At 45.9% G+C, this 20,753-nt stretch overlaps 1 protein-coding gene across 1 annotated transcript in view; it reads right to left on the bottom strand.

Annotated features, from left to right (window-relative positions):
• Positions 1 to 216: 216 nt before the first annotated feature.
• Positions 217 to 20,753, bottom strand: part of LOC137141126 (zinc finger protein 250-like) — a 40,718-nt gene continuing 20,181 nt past the window's right edge. The window contains exons 11-14 of the mRNA XM_067529974.1: positions 14,074 to 14,187; positions 13,128 to 13,799; positions 2,047 to 2,160; positions 217 to 1,674 (exon numbers count right to left, since the gene is read on the bottom strand). Coding sequence (XP_067386075.1) covers positions 1,337 to 1,674; positions 2,047 to 2,160; positions 13,128 to 13,799; positions 14,074 to 14,187 — 1,238 coding nt within the window. The 3' untranslated portion in view covers positions 217 to 1,336. The remainder of the gene's footprint in view (positions 1,675 to 2,046; positions 2,161 to 13,127; positions 13,800 to 14,073; positions 14,188 to 20,753) is intronic.

Below are 20,753 nucleotides of genomic sequence, written 5' to 3'. Positions count from 1 at the left end.
ATATCCAGTTACTTAAGTCAGTTGCACAGGCTGGGGTATGCTCTTGTTAACCATTTCAAACTGGAGAATTAAAACTGTGACTGTTTCTTTGGTAGCATATCCCATAACTGTGAATATTGCCTCCAGTTGACTGAAGCCCATTTGAACTTTCCCCATGTCAACATAAAGGCATGGGGGGAAAACAAAAATAAAGGAAGAAATGTCTATTGAAGCAAATGGTTATTTGTCCCAAAGTTTCCAATAAATCTGAACTACATTCTGCCAAAGAAAACTAATTCGCAGTTGTGTGACCAAACAGCTTGCAGAAAAGAGAGAAAAATCTACATCTCAGAGAGTTAAAAGACATTTCCTGTTTCAGATAGAATGAGATGTTAGAGCATGTTACATGTGATGACACAGAATCAAGACCACAGATTTGCCAATTATATTGTCCTCTGATCTACCAAAACCTACTTCACTCAGCACTATCTCATTATTACTGAGTTGCATTATTTGCAAAAGATTTATCATGGTAAACTAGTACCTTGATCCTAGACTAGAAAACGTGGAGTGAATTAGGACAGGTGAAGGGAAAGCATGCTAGCTAACACAGGCTATTGTCCTTGGGCTATGTTAGTATAGAAAACATAGCTGTGATGTTACATCTGGGTAGTTCACTTGAGCTAACTACAAAAAATTCCAGTGGACCACAGGGCCCAGGTCATTTTTACCACAATGTAGCTAACTAAGTTCAGTTGTGTTTCCCCCACCTGAAGCTGATGCACATTCCTAGTAAGAGAGACTCATACTCCCACGACTCACAGAACACAGCAGTTGATTAAAAGGGTGTTTAGGGATTCATCCAAAGAAGGGAAAGCTACAAAATGCAAAACTGGACCACTCAACTGGGGAAGCTGAGAGATCACAATGAAGTAAACTGTAAATACTAATAACGTAAAGGCAACACGTGCAAATTAGCAAAAATTACTAAAGAAAAAAAACATTTTTGTCAGCCCTAGACAAGGCTTTTATGCTGTTTATCTGGCTTGTGGCTTCCCTGATGATAAATAAGGTGTGACCTCTGATGGAAACTTTTCCCACACTTAGAGCATCTATAGGGTGTCTCTCCTGCATGGATCTTCTGATGTCTCTGAAGATCTGAAAGATAAATAAAGCTTTTTCCCATACTAACACAACTAATAGGGTCCCTCTCTTTAGTGGATTATCTGATGTGTAATAAGCACAGATCTATCAGAAAAGTTATTTCTATACTCATATATTCCTAGGGGCTCTGGCCTGCATGGGTACTCTGATGTCTAAAGAGGTCTGAGCGCCGAGTGAAGGTTTTCCCACACTCTCAGCGTTCACATGGGATGGTGCCTGTGTGGATTCTTTGATGTCTAACAAGGTGTGAGCGTCGAGAGAAGGTTTTCCCACACTCAGTGCATATGTTTTTTCTCTCTCCCATGAGGATGCTGTGCTGGACAGTGGTTTCCTTGAGGTTCTGCTGATTTTCCTCACAATTGATGGATTTACTCATTTTCTCCCCTGGCTGGTTTCCCTGCGGCCTCTCATCACAATTCCTGGACAGGTTCCCTTTAATTCCTTGTGATAATCCCCCCTTCCGTTCCACATGCTCAGTATCTTCCTGCTGTGGATTCTGCTTCTTATTCTCACTCGCCATCCCATCATCTCCTGAGACAGAGAGAGAAACCTCAGAAGCAGGGATATAAAAGGGGACAGGAAAGCAAAGTAGGTACTGGAGAGATGGGGGAAAATATCAGGAAATTAATTTCTCCAAACTCTTTCTCATAGGGGAGAGAGGAGGGCATCAACTTCATATCCACATCCCTTCCAAATTCTCAGGATGAAGGGAGGGTAGGAAGTGAGTGATTGCCATGTGTCAGTCAGAATGAGTAGGAATCCCTGAGCGATATCTGCCCTGAGGATATGACACCTGCTGGTGGGACAATCATGAACTCAAAGAGCTCTCAAGGTCTTGATAGGGAATCCCAGCTGTTTCCTTCAGGCACCAATAGTATTTGAGTTGGTCTAATGATTCCTCACCTGTGCAGGTTCCTCTCAGGATCTCTCTTTCCTCAGAGCCCTGGTGATCTGAGACCAGAAGCTGTTCTCTTCGTTCCAGCTGGGAGATCACATCAGTTTTGGAAACTGGAAGCCCTGCTTAGGGGAAAGAAAAGAAGGGAAATAAGAGTGAATTCATGGGACATTTGTCACGAAGATCATAGCCTTTTTTAACCTCTGCTCATTTTAAAGCACTGAAATTTTGGATCTAGCTCTCCACGTGCTCAAAGCTATCAGACATTCTGTTTATAAATGGATCAACTCTCCAATGCTTGGCTGGTGCACACACAGCCGGACACTCCTCTTCAAAGGGGCTCCTAAAACCCAGAGAAAGTAACTCCATACCACAAAAAGTAAAGGGAGAGTCACCTTGGAACTGCTTCTTACAGACAGAGAGACCCCAATGAGACTGTCATGGGTAAACTGAGACAGGTGTGCATGGGCTTGCGAGGCTCAGCACAGCAAGGAATAGGAAGGAGTAGGGATATGAGCGCAGTATGTTAGGGGTATTAGATATCAGGAAAGCATATTTTGAGAAGTTAAGGAATACAGCTAGTCAGGTGTATTGGAAGGGACTTCAAGAGCCCATATTCTCAGACAGGAACAAGTAAACCTAAGCCCATCCCTGATAAGCACTTGTCTAAGCTGATGGGGATTCCATAACCCCACTTGGAAGAGCTTAACTACCTTTGTAGTCACAAGTTGTTCCCTAATATCTAACATAAATTGTCCTTGTTGCAGATTGAGAATCATCTTTCAACCAGATTTGTACCCTCTTTATAAGAATTTCATCTAGACTACATTTCCCTAGTTTCCTTATGAGAATGTCATGTGGCTCTGTGCCAAAGGATGTACAAATATAAAGATATATTAAATCGTCTACTTCCCTGTAATACCCTAGGGCAATAACTCTGTCAAAGAAGGAAGTTAGGTTGGTTAGGCATGGTTTTTTTTTACAAATCCATGTGGACTATTAAAACGTTATCCTCCAGGTGCTTAGAAACTGATTGTTTAATAATATGTTCCAGTATCTTTCTAGCTCTCAAAGTAAGGCTGACTGATCTATAATTCCTCAGGTCCTCTTTGTTCCCCTTCTGTAAAGACAAGTACTATGTTTGTTCTTCACCAGTCCTCTAGGATCTCACACGACCTCTATGAGTTCTCAAAGATAATTGCTAATACTATTGAGATTGTGTCATTTAATTCCTGAAGTACATAGGATAAGGTCAGGGAATTAGATGACAAATTTAATTCAGTAGCAACATACTAATTCATCTGGAAAAGTGAATAGGAAAAGTAAGAATAAGACCATGTTATCTCAGGTGGGAATGACTGAAATATCCAAAGAACCTGCAGGGAGAGAAACTGTGGCTGCTGCAGACAGGGACGGGGGAGTGAGACCCTCCAAATCCCCAGAAGTTTCATTACCAATCTAAGACATCCCCAAATAAATGCACATTTATGCCACGGAAGTAGTCACCTTGTGGCTGGAGGAATGGAAGAAATCAGGAATGGAAGCTGGGGTCACAGTTTATAGAGAAGAGTGTGTGTGTGGTGGGGATAGTCACTGAAGAGTGGAGAGAGAAGAATGAGAATCATAGTATTTGAAAATGTGAAAGTGAAATCTAATTAGAATGGAGTGCCTGCTCTACATCAACAGGGACTGGACATGGATTCTCTCTCTGGGAACCCCTGCAGCCCAAGATCCCCCAAACCACCCATCTCCTCCTTCCACTAACCTCGCCCTCCCCACTTACTGGGTATCTCTTAAGCCACTCAAATGTTAAGTCCACCTATCACTCGGAGGGTGAAGAATCCACACCCCTGAATGACATAATTAAGCTAACCTAACCCCCTATGCACTGTTCGCTAGATCAGTGGAGGAATTCTTCCATCAGCCTAGCTAGCAACTCTAGGGGAGGTGGATTAACTATGGTGATCAGAGAATCCTTCCCGTCGCTCTAGTTAACGTCTATGCTGAAGTGCTACTGTGTACTGTGGCATAGCTGCCACACTGCGGGTGTGTTGCCGTAACATCTGAAGCGTCAACAAGCCATTAGTGACGTCCTATTTCTCCAAACCCCCTATGGTGGAGTGGGAGCTGCTCTGTAATAATGATGAGTATTGTGTGTTATCCTGGACACTGGGATATTTATGGTATGAATATTTTGGTTTACTTCAACAGGGGGCTGTAAGGAGAAGAAGCAGAAAGGGAAGAAGATAGGACACAACTTGGTAAACCCTTAAGGGTTGTGAAGAGACAATGCCGGAATGATTAGCTTTGTATGTTCTACCTCCTAGCTTCAGGAAATTCACAGAGCTGGCTTAGATGAACAGCACCAGAAGATCAAGAGGACGGGAGCTGTTAAAAAAGAGAGATTCTTTCAGGAGGGGCATGGCTGTTTAGGTGATTTTTTGGAGGTAGAGACAAAAAACAAGAGGACCCCACTGGGGTTTCTAAAGAGCTTAGACCTGCCTCACTGACCATTGGGGGATGGAAAGTCTTTAGGGAAGATAAGGCAAGGAGACTTATTTTAAAATCATTTTTCTCTTTTCCTTTTTTCCTACTGTAAAATAAAAAACTGCTTTCTTCAAACCAATATAATGTTTGTCATTACACACTACTGGTCCCTGACTCCCAAAGGTATCTGCACTCAGTCTGACTTGCTTGGTAATCACAGCTGATATGCACAGTATAGCAGCCCAAGGCCTGGTTTAGGAGAGGGAGAACTACAGAAATCCATTCCAGAATATGGAGAAGCATGAGGCTGACACCTTGCGGGGGCACTCAGACATACTGGGAAGGGGACAGAGATACAGCTAATCCTGTGACTCACTAAGACACTCACTCCCCTTCCTCCCACTGCTCTCAGCCCTCCTGATTTGTGGTACTGCAGGGTCACCAGCTCCCCATCATCTCATCCCTTCCACTGCTCCCTGCTCTCTTCTCCCAAGGACCGATGAATAGAAACCTCACACTGTTTTCTAACAGTGGATGGGCCCAGCTGACTGTCACACTCTCTATGTGTTTGGGAAAAGACAGTTACTTACCCTCATAACTGTTATTCTTTGAGATAAGTTGCTCATGTCCATTTCACTCTACATGTGGCACGCCCAAGTGCACTGTTACCGGAATTTTTTTCCCTTAGTAGTATCTGTAGGGCCGGCTCTGGTGCCCTCTGGAGCCCTGCACTTATGCCGCAGGATATGAGCTGCCACCGGCCCTACGCCCTCTCCATTCCTTCTTGCCATCAACTCTGATGGTGGGGATGGAGAGCAGGTCACGGAATGGACATGAGCAACACATCTCGAAGAACAACAGTTATGAGGGTAAGTAACCGTCTTTGTCACGTGCTTGCTCATGTCAATTCTATTCTAGGTGACTCACCAGCAGTCCCATTGAAGGAGGGCTCAGTGTTCATGGATGTGCCGTCTGCAGCACTGCTCTCCCGAAACTGGCGTCATCCCAAGACTGCTGAACGATGGCATAGCGAGATGTAAAAGTATGGACCAAGGACCAGGAAGCAGCCTTACAAATGTCTTGTATTCATACCTGTGCCAGGAAGGTCACCGGCGAGGCTAGCGCTCTGGTAGAATGGGCCATGAATCTCTGGTGGAGGTAAGTTTGCCTGCTCGTAGCAAAGTCTAATGCAGGAAAATATCTATGAGGAGATCCTTTGAGAGGAAACAGGTAGACCCTTCATCCTTTCCACCACTGCAATGAATAGTTGTGTGGTCCTATGAAAGGTTTTTGTCCTTTTAATATAGAAAACCAATACCCTCCAAACACTGAGGGTGTGCCATTTATGCTTCTTGCTGGAACTCTGCAGTTTAGGATAGAATACCAGCAGGAATATGTCTTGGTTGTTGTGAAAATGGGATTCTACCTTGGGCAGGAAGGTCGGATGTGGTTGCAGCTGACCCTTATCCTTATAGAAAACTATGTACGGCACTCCTGAGGTGAGCGCTCATAACTCAGAAACTCTGCATGCCAAAGTGATTGCTACCAGGAAGGTTACTTTCCAGGAGAGAAACGATAAGAGGCAAGTCACCAGAAGTTTGAAGGGAACCCCCTGTAACCTTTGACAAAACTAAGTTCAGGTCCTAGGGAGGTAGTGGGTCCTTGACCTGGGGATAAAGTCTCTCTGGATCTCTAAGGAATCTGGCCATCATGTAATGGGAAAACATCAACCTCCCTTGGATCAGAGGGTGAAAGGCTGAAATGGCTGCTAGGTGGACTTTTATCGATACAATTGCTAGGCCTGTCATTTAAGATGTAATAAGTAATCCAGAATTGACTGTATCGAGGCCTGGAGAGGCTGGATGCTCTGGTTTGATGCCCAGCAGGAAAATATTTTCCATTTGGCCAGATAAGACACTCCTGTAGAAGATTTCCTACTGCCCATCAGAACCTGCTGGACCTGAGACAAACACACCAGTTCGTCTGTGTTCAACCACTCAGCCTCCACGCGGTCAGGTATAGGGCTCCTAGATCCGGGTGTAGGAGTTGGCTGTCATTCTGTGACAGCAGGTCCGGCCAACATGGTACCTCCAGCGGGGGGGTGCGAGGGGGGAGGAAAGGGGGCAGGGGTAGTGGAGATTTCCAACAATGTGCTGAACCAGTGTTGTCTCGACCACGCGGGAGCTACTAAATTTACTTCCGCCTTGTCTCTCTTGATCTTTAGAAGAATCCTGTGGATCAGAGGTGTTGGTGGGAAGGTGTACATGAGTGCCCCTGCCCAAGAGAGGAGAAAGGCACCGGAAAGTGATCCTTCATCAACCCTGTGAAGCAAGCAAAACATGCTGTATTTCTTGTTCAGACAGTTGTCCAGGTAGGGATAAATCTGTACCTCTTGGTGTATTAGGTAAGTGGCCACCACCGACATGCATTTTGTAAATACTCTTGGGGAGGATGAGAGGCCAAAGGGAAGCACTGTGAACTGGTAGTGGGTATGGCCCACAATGAATCTGAGGAATTTTCTATCACTGGGGAAGATTGAGTTGTGGAAATATGAGTTTTTTAGGTTGAGGGCAGCATACCAATCTCCCTGATCCAGTAGGGGAATGATAGCAGCTAGAGAGACCATGCGGAACTTCAGTTTCTTGAGATACTTGTTGAGATATCTCAGGTCTAGGATAAGTCTGAGGCCCCTTTTTGCTTTGAGGATAAGGAAGTAGCAGGAAAAAAATCCCTTCCCTCGCATGTCTGGAGGAACTTCCTCCACGGCTCTGACCTTCAGAAGAGTTTCCAGCTCCTGAAGGAGTTGCTCATGAGAGGGGTCCCTGAAGAGGGACGGGTTGGTGGGGAAGAGGCAAGGAAAACTGTAGGATATAGCCCTCCGAGATGACCTTGAGGACCCATCAGTACGACGTAATACGAGCCCATTCTGGGAAGAAGGGGGAGAGACGGTTCAGGAAAAAACAGAAAAGTGGAACCTGGATGGAAACTGGAGTGTCATAGAATCATAGAATCATAGAATATTAGAGTTGGAAGGGACCTCAGGAGGTCATCTAGTCCAACCCCCTGCTCAAAGCAGGACTAACCTCTGCTATATCATCCCAACCAGGGCTTTGTCAAGCCGCAGCTTAAAAACCTCTAAGGATGGAGATTCCACCACCTCCCTAGGTAACCCATTCCAGTGCTTCACCACCCTCCTAGTAAAAAACTTTTTCCTAATGTCCAACCTAGACCTCCCTCCCTGCAACTTGAGACCGTTGCTCCTTGTTCTGTCATCTGCCACCACCGAGAACAGCCTAGCCCCATCCTCCCTAGAACCCCCTTTCAGGTAGTTAAAGGCCGCTATCAAATCCCCCCTCACTCTTCTCTTTTGCAGACTAAACAAGCCCAGTTCCCTCAGCCTCTCCTCATAAGTCCTGTGCTCCAGCCCCCTAATCATTTTGGTTGCCCTCCGCTGGACTCTCTCCAACTTGTCCACATCCTTTTTGTATTGGGGGGCCCAAAACTGGACACAATATTCTAAATGCGGCCTCACCAATGCCGAATAGAGGGGAATAATCACTTCCCGTGACCTGCTAGCAATGCCCCTCCTAATGCAGCCCAATATGCCATTGGCCTTCTTGCCAACCAGGGCACACTGCTGACTCATATCCAGCTTTTTATCCACTGTTACCCCCAGGTCCTTTTCCGCAGAGCTGCTGCCCAGCTCGTCGGTCCCCAGTCTATAGCTGTGCATGGGATTCTTTCTTCCTAAGTGGAGGACTCTGCACTTTTCTTTGTTGAACCTCATTAGATTTCTTTTGGCCCAATCCTCCAGTTTGTTTAGGTCACTCTGTATCCTATCCCTACCTTGCAGGGTATCTACCACTCCCCCCAGCTTAGTGTCGTCCGCAAACTTGCTGAGGGTGCAATCTACCCCATCCTCCAGATCATTAATAAAGATGTTGAACAAAACCGGCCCCAGGACCGACCCCTGGGGAACTCCGCTTGTGACCGGTTGCCAGCTAGACATGGAGCCATTGATCACTACTCGTTGAGCCCTATGCTCTAGCCAGTTCACTATCCATTTTATAGTCCATTCATCCAACCCATACTTCTTTAACTTGCTGATAAGAATACTGTGAGAAACCGTATCAAAAGCTTTGCTAAAGTCAAGGTATATCACATCCACCGCCTTCCCCACATCCACAGAACCAGTCACCTCATCATAGAAAGCAATCAGGTTGGTCAGGCATGACTTTCCCTTGGTGAATCCGTGTTGACTGTTCCTGATCACCTTCCTCTCTTCCAAGTGCCTTAAAATGGATTCCTTAAGGACCTGCTCCATGATCTTTCCAGGGATTGAGGTGCATCCTTGGGTGCATTCTCAAAATAACTGCTGTTGGCTGCTGGGCTGTCATGAGGGACCGAGGTGAGAAGAGGAGTTTAAGGCAGGGTGTTGGCATTTGAAACCTCTATCCCTCTCTCTCCTCCTGTAGGAAAAGGAGCACAGGGCCTGAAATCAGGGCTGCTGTTGCAGAGGGCGGAACTGCTTGCTCATGGCCTGAGATGCATAAAGGCCCAACAAGTGTAAGGTGGCCCTTGAATCTTTCAGTCCATGGAACCTAGCATCTGTCTGGTCTGAGAAGAGTACAGAGCCATCAAAGGGGAGATCTTGGATGGACTGCTGCACTTCCTGGGATAATCTGGAGGATTGCAGCCATGAACACCTGTGCATGGACACAGCTGAGGCCATGGATCTTGTTGCTGAAACCTCTGCATAAAGCACTGCCTGCAATGCTGCTCTAGCTACTGTCTTGCTCCCCTCCCAGATGGTGGTAAAGTCCTGGGAGTGTGCCTGTGGCAGTGCCTCCACAAACCTTGACAGTGAGCTCCACAGGCTGAAATTATACCTGCCTGCTGGTTGGCAATTCTAAAGCAATGGCTGGCTGTGGAATACATTTTTCGGCCAAACAAGTCCAGCTTTTTTGAGTCTTTGTTCTTCAGAGTGGAACTCAGCTGGCCCTGCCTATCCCTTTCATTGGCCACCAAAACCACAAGGGAGCCCAGGGGTGGGTAGGTGAAGAGGCACTCAAACCTCTTGGTTGGGGCATAGTGTTTCTTTTCGTCCCTTTTAGATGTTGGTGGCAGTGAAGATGGCATCTGCCACAAGGCTCTGACCACCTTGAGTATGGGCAGAGTGACCTGGGCTGGCAATGCAGCTGCCAATAAATTGAAGAGGGTCCAACGAGTCCTTGAGCTCAAGGCCCAAACTGGAAGCCACCCTTTAAAGGAGCTCCTGGTGAGCCCTGAAGTCATCTAGCAGGACTAAGGGCTCTGCGCAGTTGACAGCCTCGTCTGGGGATGAGGAGGAGGACGGCAGAACTGGCGGAGGGACTAACGCTTCCTCCTGTGCCTGGGCCGACGCGGGCTCTCAGGGCTCAGTGCTGTGGTCCGATGCCAAGTCCTGAGTCTCCTCCTGGGCTACTGGTACCACAGACAATTTTCCTGAGGAGCTGGGTGCCTGGCACCACAGGGAAAGCTCGCGGATTCCAATAAGGTCATTGAATAGGTCACTGCCTCTGGGGCCAGCCTGGTGAACGAAGGCCTGACCCAACCCTTTGTGTCTTCAGCTGTTGGCAGCGGTCGGTTCAGGGGTAGCCCTTTGCAGAGCCCGAAGTCGGACTCTCCTTGTGGGGACCATGGAGGAGCTGTAAGTACCTGTGTGGCTACAGTGTGGTACCAGGGAATGGTGCTGCAGGGATAGAGACTGGTGCCTCAAGTCTCGGAAATAACGGTGCCCTGACAGGTGCCAATGCGATGGCGGGGATTGGGATGCTGGGGATCGGTGCCAGGAATCCCGGGTCTGGTGTGGCGGTATCAAGGATCAGAGCCAGGACGTCGAGAACTGGTGCTGGGAGGTTGAAGACCGGTGCCGCAGAGGGCATGATTGCTGCCGCTGAGATTGGAGCGAGCGCCTCAACTCAGGAGACTGCGAGAGCAATCTCGACGACTGGTGCTGAGAGGGTGGACTCTCCTCTGCACCGGTGATTGCGGTCCTGGAGACGCCAAGTGGGGTGAGTGTCATAGGGGGCTTATCGCTGGTTTCCCCCTCAACAACTGGGCTTTCCCTCTAACCGGTGCTGGAGGCAGTCTCAGGGTCAGAGGTACAAGTAGGGCCATTAGGACCCTGGTCACCTGAAATGCCTCTGGCGATGCAAGCGAGAGATGGGTTCCAGCAACCATTGCTGGTGGAAAGAAGGAACAGAGAAGGCGTAGGGCTGGTGGCTCCTCATATACTGTGGCATAAGCGGGTGGCTGCAGAATGTGCCAGAGCCGGACCTATAGACACCAAGGGAAGTACATTCAGGTCATTGTGCACATGGGCACGCACACACCTAAAATGGATTCTACATGAGCAAGCACTCGAAGAAGAAGTGATTATAGCAGAGCACCAGCTAGGACACAGTTACAGTTCTGTGCTGCTTTCTGCTTAGAAGCTGACTATTCTAACTGCTCTGAAATCCAGAAACATGATCGGATTGTCTTGACATTTGCTGTTCTCTATGAGCATGCATGGTATAGATGGTGGTTTAAATCTGAGTTCATTTGAGCAAGCAGTCCCTGAGATCCCCACCTGCCCAGACATTCTGCAAAAAGAACCTTTTTACTCAATTCCCATGCTCTTACAACATTTTGCACACACCTAGGCTGAAACTATCCTTCTAATTGTCCTCCAGCTGATCTCATTTACTTGGCATTTATCTCAACTACAACATGGTAACCTCCTGGAGGATCTGGGTTACAATTGTTTTGGGAACCAAATACATAGGACTTACTGTGGGATTCTCTCCCTGGATTATCTGAGATAATACTGACCTAAATAATTGAACAACACTGTGATTATCTCCAGGTACTTGTCAGTTGCAAAGTTTGGGGTGTGTTGTTGTTCACCATCTCACACAATATTTAAAACCACTACTGTATTCTTGGTAGGATATCCCATAACTGCAAATATTCTCTCCAGTTGACTGAACTGCATTTGAGCTTTCCCCATGTCATCACGGAAGAACAGGGAAAAAGCAAAAACAAAGGAAGAGATGACTATTGAAGCAAATGGTTATTTGTCTCTAAGTCCCCAATAAATTTGAACTACATTCTACCAAAGGAAACTAACATGCAGTTGTGTGACCAAAAAGCCTTCAGAAAAAGAGAGAAGAATGTACATCTCTGAGAGGTATAAGACATTTTCTGTGTCAGATAGAATGAGATTCTCAAGCAGGTTATATCTGATGACTCAGAATCAGGACCGCAGACTTTCCCATTGCATTGTCCTTCGATCTACCTGTTTCACTCAGTGCTGTCTCATCATTATTGTGTGGCATTATTTGCAAACAGTTTAGCATCATGATGATGGTTTATCTTGAGTAGGAAACATGGAGTAGATTAGTACAGCTCAAAGGGAAAAACATGATTACACAGAGTCCAACAGAGGGCAACAAAAATTTATTAGAGGGCTGGGGCACATGACTTATTAGGAGATGCTGAGGGAAAACTGGCTTTATTTAATCTTCAGAAAAGAAGAGTGAGGGGGGATTTGATAGCGGCCTTCAACTACCTGAAGGAGAGGTTCCAAAGAGGATGGAGCTAGGCTGTTCTCAGTGGTGGCAGATGACAAAACAAGGAGCAATGGTCTCAAGTTGCCATGGGGGAGGTTTTGTTTGGATATTAGGAAAAGCTTTTTCCCTAGGAGGGTGGTGAAGCACGGGAATGGGTTACCTAGGGAAGTGGTGGAATCTCCATCCTTAGAGGTTTTTAAGGCCCAGCTTGACAAAGCTCTGGCTGGGAGGATTTAGTTGGGGCTGGTCCTGCTTTGAGCAGGAGGTTGGACTAGATACCTCCTGAGGTCTCTTCCAACCCTAATCTTCTATTATTCTCTGATTTTATAATAGCTAACCCAGACTATCGTACTTGGTCCATGTCAGTACAGAAATCATAACTGTGATTTTATATCTGGATAGTTCACTCGAACTAGCTAACTACAATTAATGGTAATGGACACAAGGCCTAGGTAGATTTTACAATAGTGTAGCTACCTGAGGTCATTAGTGTTTCCCCCACTTGGGACTGATGTACATTCCTAGTAAGAGGGACTCATGCTCCCAGGACTCATAGAACACAACAGTTGATAGAAAGGGCCTTTGGGGAGTCACCCAAAGGGCAAGCTGTAAAAAGCTAAATTGGACCACTCATCTGGGGGAGCTGAGAGATCACAATGAAGTAAATGATATTAACAGCCTTAAAGGCCACATGTGGGAATTAGCAAAAATACTTTTTAACAAAAAAAACCCTTTTCTAGGGCTGATAAGAATAGTTGTTTTTATGCTGTTTATTTCCCTTGTGGATTCTCTGATGATAAATAAGGTGTGACCTCTCATGGAAGCTTTTCCTACACTCAGAGCATGTATAGGGTGTCTATCCTGTATGTCCCTTGTGATGCATTCTAAGTCTGAGCTGTAAATGAAGCTTTTCACACACGCACAACGTTCATAGATTATCTCTCCTTTTTGGATTCTCTCTGGATTAATGAAGGTTTACCTATCTGAAAAGTATTTTCTATACTCACAGCATTCATAGGGGCGCCCGCCTTTGTGGGTTCTGTGATGTCTAATAAGGTGAGAGCGTCGCGTGAAGGTTTTCCCGCACTCACAGCATTCATAGGGTCTCTCTCCTGTGTGGGTTCTCCGATGTATAATAAGCTCGGAACGCCGAGTGAAGGTTTTCCCGCACTCACAGGATTCATGGGTGCTTGTGCCTGTATGGGTTCTCTGATGTCTGATAAGGTTTGAGCGGTGGGCGAAGATCTTCCCACACTCACAGCATTTATAAGGTCTCTCTCCTGTGTGGATTCTTAGATGTGTAACAAGGATTGAATGGTTGCTGAAGCTTTTCCCGCACTCACAACATTTATAGGGTCTCTCTCCTGTGTGGATTCTCTGATGTACAATAATTTGTGAACGTCGAGTGAAGGTTTTTCCACATTCAGGGCACATGTTTTTTCTCTCTCCCATGAGGCTTCTCTGCTGGGCAGGTGTTTCCTTGTGGTCCTGCTGATTTTCCTCACAACTGATGGATTTACCCACTTTCTCCCCTGGCTGGTTTCCCTGCTGCCTCACCTCACCATTCCTGGCCACGTTCCCATTACTGCTTTGTAGTAATCCCCTGTGCAGTTCCACAGGCTTAGCATCTTTCTGCTGTGGATTCTGTTCCTTGTTCTGACTGAGCATCCCATCATCTCCTGAGAGAGAGAGAGAGAAACCTTAGAAGCAGGGAAGTACCCCAAAGTAAGTACTGGAGAGATCAAGAAAAACATCAGGAAATGAATGCACTCAAACTCTTCCCCATAAGGGGGAGAAGAGGGCATCAACTCTGTCTCCACATCCCTTCCAAACAATCAGGATGAAGGGAGGTTAGGAAGTGAGCTATTGTCATGTATCAGTCAGGATGGGTAGGAAGCCATGAGCAATATCTGCTCTGAGGATATGACACCTGCTGGTCTAATGATTCCTCACCTGTGCAGGTTCCTCTTAGGATCTCTCTTTCCTCAGAGCCCTGGGGTTCTGAGACCCACAGCTCTTCCTTTTGTTCCATCTGGGAGATCACATTAGATTTGGGAAGTGGAAACCCTGCTCAGATAAAAGACAACAAGTCAGATCAGGTGAATTCATGAAACATTTGTCACAAAGAACACAGCCTTTTTTTCACTCCTGCTCATTTCAATGTACTGCAATTCTGGTGCTAGCTCTCCAGATGCTCAAAGGTATCAGACACTCTGCTTATAAATGGAGTAACTCAACAGTACTTTGCTGGTGCACACACAACCAGACACTTCTCTTTGAAGGGGTTCCTAAAACACAGAGAAAGTAATTCCATACCAGAGAAAGCCAAGGGGAAGTCACCTTGGAACTGCTTTTTACTGACAGAGAGACACAAACGTAAGGAAACAGTCATAGGGAAACTGACTGGTGAGCATGGGCTTGCGGGGATCAGCGCAGTAAGCAATAGGAAGAAGTCAGGATATCATGGAGTGCAGTATCTCAGGGGTATTAGATATTAGGAAAGCACATTTTGAGAAGTTAGGGAATACAGCATGTCAGGTGTAATGGAAAAAATTATGAAAATCCTCCAGTGTATAAAGACGACTATAGAATGATAGAATCACAGAAATGTAGGGCTCTAAGGAACTTCAGAAGGTCATATAATTCATTTAATGTCTAAGCTGTTCTTAAAAATTTCCAATGAGGGGATTCCACAACCCTCCTTTTAATCTTATTCAGGATTTTAACTACCCTTGTAATTACAATTTTTCCTAATATCCAACCTAAATTGCCCTTGCTTCCGATAAAGTTTGAATACTGTCTTTCAACCAGTTTTTTACCCCTTCATAATAATTTCATCTAGACTACATTTTCCTAGTTTCCTTATTAGAATGTCATGTGGGACTGTGTCAAAGGATGTACTAAAATAAGGATATAGCAGATCTTCTACTACCCTGTAATACCGAGGCTAATAACCCTGTCAAAGGAGGAAATTAGGTTGGTTTTGCATGATTTGTTCTTGACAGATCCATGCTTTCTAGTCCTTATAACGTTATTATCCTCCAGGTGATTACAAACTAATTGTTTAATAATATGTTCCAGTATAAACAGCTCTCAAACTTACATTGACTAATCTATAATTCCTCAAGTCCTCTTTGTTTGCCTTGTTAAAGATATGTACTATGATTGCCCTTCACCAGTTCTCTGGGATCTCACCTGCCTCCATGAGCTATCAAAGATAAATGCTAATGCTGCTGAGATTGCCTCAACTAATTCCTGCAGTACCTAGGATCAGGTTGCGAAATTAGAAATTATAACTCAGAAGCAACAGACTAATTCTTCTGGAGAAGGGGAATATGAAAAGTAAGAATAAAACCATGTGATCTCAAGAGGGATTAACTGAAATATCATGGAATCATAGAGTTGGAAGGGACCTCAGGAGGTCATCTAGTCCAACCCCCTGCTCAAAAGCAGGACTAACCTCAGCTAAATAATCCCAGCGAGGGTTTTGTCAAGCCACATCTTAAAAACCTCTAAAGATGGAGATTCCAGCACCTCCCTAGGTAATCCATTCCAGTGCTTCACTACCCTCCTAGTGAAAAACTTTTTCCTAATGTCCAACCTAGACCTCCCGCCCTGCAACTTGAGACCGTTGTTCCTTGTTCTGTCATCTGCCACCACTGAGAATAGCCTAGCTCCATCCTCCCTGAAACCCCCTTTCAGGTAGTTAAAGGCTGCTATCAAATCCCCCCTCATTCTTCTCTTCTGCAGACTAAACAAGCCTAGTTCCCTCAGCCTCTCCTCATAAGTCCTGTGCTCCAGCCCCCTCATCATTTTTGTTGCCCTCCGCTGGACTCTTTCCAACTTCTCCACATCCTTTTTGTAGTGGGGGGCCCAAAACAGGACACAATACTCCATATGCGGCCTCACCAATGCCGAATAGAGGGGAATAATCACTTCCCGTGATCTGCTGGCAATGCTCCTCCTAATGCAGCCCAATATGCTATTAGCCTTCTTGACAACCAGGGCACACTGCTGATTCATATCCAGCTTCTTATCCACTGTTACCCCCAGGTCCTTTTCTGCAGAACTGCTGCCTAGCTCATCGGTCCCCAGTCTGTAGCTGTGCATGGGATTCTTCCGTCCTAAGTGTAGGACTCTGCACTTGTCATTGTTGAACCTCATCAGATTTCTTTTGGCCCAATCCTCCAGTTTGTTTAGGTCCTTCTGTATCCTATCCTTACCTTCCAGGGTATCTACCACTCCCCCCAGCTTAGTGTCATCCGCAAACTTGCTGAGGGTGCAATCTACCCCATCCTCCAGATCATTAATGAAGATGTTGAACAAAACCGGCCCCAGGACCGACCCCTGGGGCACTCCGCTTGTGACCGGTTGCCAGCTAGACATGGAGCCATTGATCACTACTTGTTGAGCCCTATGCTCTAGCCAGTTCTCTATCCATTTTATAGTCCATTCATCCAATCCATACTACTTTAACTTGCTAATAAGAATACTGTGAGAGACTGTATCAAAAGCTTTGCTAAAGTCAAGGTATATCACATCAACAGCTTTCCCCACATCCACAGAGCCTGTCACCTCTTCATAGAAAGCAATCAGGTTGGTCAGGCATGACTTTCCCTTGGTGAATCTGTGTTGACTGCTTCTGATCACCTTCCTCTCTTCCAAATGCCTTAAAATGGATTCCTTGAGGACCTGCTCCATGATTCCAGGGATTGAAGTGAGGCTGACCGATCTGTAGTTCCTTGGATCCTGTTTCCTCCCGTTCTTGAAGATGGGCACTATATTTGCCTTTTTCCAATTATCAGGGACCTCCTCCAATGGCCACGAGCTTTCAAAGATAATAGCTAATGGCTCTGAAATCACATCAGCCAACTCCCTCAGCACTCTCGGGTGCATTGCATCTGGCCCCATGGACTTGTGTATGTCCAATCTTTCTAAATAGTCTTGGATCTGTTCCTTCAGCACTGCGGGATGTTCACCTCCTTCCCATTCTGTGCTGCCCAGGGCAGTAGTCTGGGAGCGGACCTTGTCTGTGAAGACAGAGGCAAAAAAGGCATTGAGTATCTCAGTTTTCTCCACATCCTCTGTCACTAGGTTGACTCCCCCATTCTATAAGGGGCCCACACTTTCCCTAATCTTCCTCTTGTTGGTAACATACCTGTAGAAACCCTTCTTGTTCCCCTTCATATGCCTTGCTAGCTACAACTACAATTGTGCTTTGGCCTTCTTGATTTCAGTCCTGCATGTTCACGCAGTATTTTTATAATCCTCCCTAGTCATCTGTCCAAGCTTCCACTTCTTCTAAACTTCTTTTTTGTGTTTAAGTTCACCAAAGAGTTCTTTGTTAAGCCAAGCTGGGCACCTATCATATTTCCTATTCTTTCTGCACATTGGAATGGTTTGTTCCTGTGCCCTCAATAAGGTTTCTTTAAAATACAGCCAGCTCTCTTGGATTCCTTTCCCTCTCATATTAGCCTCCCAAGGGATCCTGCCCATCAGCTCCCTGAGAGAGTCAAAGTCTGCTTTTCTGAAGTCCATGGTCCATATCCTGCTGTTCTCCTTTCTTCCTTTTGTCAGGATCCTGAACTCGACCATCTCATGGTCACTGCTGCCTCGGTTGCCACCCACTTCTACTTCCCCTACCAAATCTTCCCTGTTTGTGAGCAGCAGGTCAAGAGAAGCACGGCCCCTAGTTGGTTGCTCCAGCACTTGCACCAGGAAGTTGTCAGCAACACTGTCCAAAAATTTCCCTGGATTGTTTGTGCTCTGCTGTATTGCTCTTCCAGCAGATGTCAGGGTGATTGAAGTCCCCCATGAGAATCAGGTCCTGTGAACTGGAAACTTTCCCTAATTGACTGAAGAAAGCCTCATCTACTTTGTCCTCCTGGTCTGGTGGTCTATGACAGACACCCACCACGACATCACCCTTATTGTTCTTGCTTCTAAGCTTAACCGAGAGACTCTCAACTGGCTTATCTCTAGTTTCATACTGGATCTCAGAGCAATCATAGTGCTCTCTTACATACAGTGCAACTCCTCCACCCTTTCACCCTGCCTGTCCTTCCTGAACAGTTTATACCCATCCATGACGGTGCTCCAGTCGTGTGAGTTACTCCACCAAGTCTCAGTTATTCCAATCATGTCATAGTTTCTTGACTGTGCCAGGACTTCCAATTCCTCCTGCTTGTTTCCCACAATTATGGCTGCTTCAGATAGGGATGGGGAAAGAGGGAGCGGGATACCCTCCAAGTCCCTAGTGATTTTATTACCAACCAAAGACATCATCAAAAAAATGCACATTTGTGACAGGGAAGGAGTCACCTTGTGATGGGAGTAATGAAGGAAACAGGAATGGAGGCTGATGTCACAGTTTATAGGGAAGAGATGTGTTTGTGGTGAGGGTAAGCACTGAACAGTGGAGAGATAAGAATGGGTATCATAATATTTGAAAATATGTTAAACAAAGTGAAAGTAGACTCTAATTTGAATGGAAAATAGGCTCTACATCAACAGAGACTGAACAAGGACAGGCTGAGATCCCCTGCAGGTCGAGAATCCCTAAGCCACCTCTCCACACCCCCTACTAACTGCATTTATGAGGCATCCCATAGTCCATTCAAATGTTAAATCAGTGTTTCTCAACCTGGGGGTTGTGACAGTTTTAGAGGGGTCGCAAGTGCAGAGCTGGTATTGGGGGTGGCAAGAAAGGCAATTGCCTGGAGCCACAGGGGTGCCATGAAACTAAGTTACATGCCTCAGCCCCGTGGGGGTGGGACTCAGGCTTCAGGGGTACAGTAGTTTGGAAAGGTTAAGAACCACTGTGTTAAATGGACCCATCACTCTGAGAGGTGAAAACTTCGCACTCTGGAGTGACATTGTTAAGCTGACCTAACCCCCTGTGCAGTCTTCACTAGCTCAATGAAAGAATTCTTCCATCAACCTAGGTACCACCACTTGGGGAGGTGGATTAACCACAGTCATTAGTTAACATCTACGCTGAAGTACTAGAGTAGAGTAAATGCTGCATTTGAAGTGTTGACAAGCCCTTAGTCCTATTTCTCCAACCACCCCCTGTGGTGGAGCTGAAGCTGCTCTTTAATAATTATGAGTACCGTGTGTTGTTCCGAACACTGGTATATTTACTGTATAAATATTTTGGTTTGCTTTAATGGGGGCTGTAAGGAAAAGAACCAGAAAGGGTAGAAGAATGGCTCAAGATGGGCCATAACTTGGTAAACCCTTAAGGATTGTGAAGAGACAGTGTCTTTAGCTTTGAATATTCCACCTCCTAGCTCCAGCCAATTTACAGAACTGGCTTAGACGAACAGGATCAGAAGATCAAAAGGACCTTTTCGGGAGGGGCGTGGCTGTTCAGGTGATAGTTTGGAGGAGACAAAGACAAAACAACCCCACTGGGATGTCTGAAGAACTTACACCTGCCTTGCTGACCACTGGGGGAGGGAAAGTCTTAGGGAAGACACAGGCATGAAGCCTGTTTGTTATTTTAAAATCCTTTCTCTCTTTTCCTTTCTCCCTACTGGAAAATAAAAACACCCTCCTCAAATTAAAGTCATTGCCCACCACTGATCTTAGACTCCCAAAGTTGTCTGCACTCCGCCTGACCTACCGGGTAAGCACAGCTGATATGCTGGGTATAGCAGCCTAGGGCCCAGTTTCGGAGAGGAATTATTGCAAAAATCCACCTCAGGAGGTGGAAAAGCATGAGGCTGACACCTGACAGGTGGGAGGCACTGAGACATAATGGGAGGGGGCAGAGATATAGCTAGCCCTGTCACTCATCAGAACAGCACTCCCACAGCTCTCAGAACTCCCTGGTTTGTGGTACTGCAGGATCATCAGCAACCTCCACTGCTTCCTGCTCTCTCTACTCCCAAGGATCCTGGAATAGAAAACTCACACTGTTTTCCATCAGTGGATGGGCCCAGCTGACTGTCACACTCTCCATGCGTTTGGGAATAGATTATAGCAGAGTGCCAGCTCTGACAAAGATATGGTTCAGCACTGCTTTCTGCTTAGAAGTTGACTATTCTAACTGCTTTGAAATCCACATGTGAGTTCAGATTGTCTTGGCGTTTGCTACTGTCTATGGCCATAGTGGTTTAAATTTGGGGTTATTTGAGCAAGCAGTTCCTGAGATCTCCACCCACCCACATCATCCCAAAAAAAATGCTTTTTACAAAATCCTCTTGCCCTTACATTAATTTGCAAACACCTAGGCTGAAAATATGCTTCTAACTGTCCCCCAGCCAATTTCATTTACTTGGCATTTATCTCAGCTAGTACATGGTAATCTCCTTTAGGGACTCAGTTACAATTGTTTTGGGAAGCAAACACATGGGCATTTTGTCTAGTTTCCCGTCACTTACTTTGAGACTTTCTCCCCGGATTATCTGAGATAATAATGACCTAAATAAACTGTGATGATATCCAATTAATGAAGTGAGTTGCACAGGTTGGGGTGTGCTGTTGTTCACCATTTCAGACACAAGATTTAAAACCACTATTGTTTCCTTGGTAGCATATTCCATAATTGGGAATATTCTCTCCAGCTGACTGAACTGCATTTAAGCTTTCTGTCATGCTGGGTAGATGGGGGGGAGAACATTTGTTAT

Source organism: Emydura macquarii, unplaced genomic scaffold, assembly GCF_026122565.2.
Source record: "Emydura macquarii macquarii isolate MOO-44397 ecotype Brisbane River unplaced genomic scaffold, CSIRO-AGI_Emac_v2 contig_3004, whole genome shotgun sequence".
NCBI lineage: Eukaryota > Metazoa > Chordata > Testudines > Chelidae > Emydura > Emydura macquarii.
Note: the sequence above shows the minus strand (reverse complement) of the source record. Positions and strands in the feature narration are given on the sequence as shown.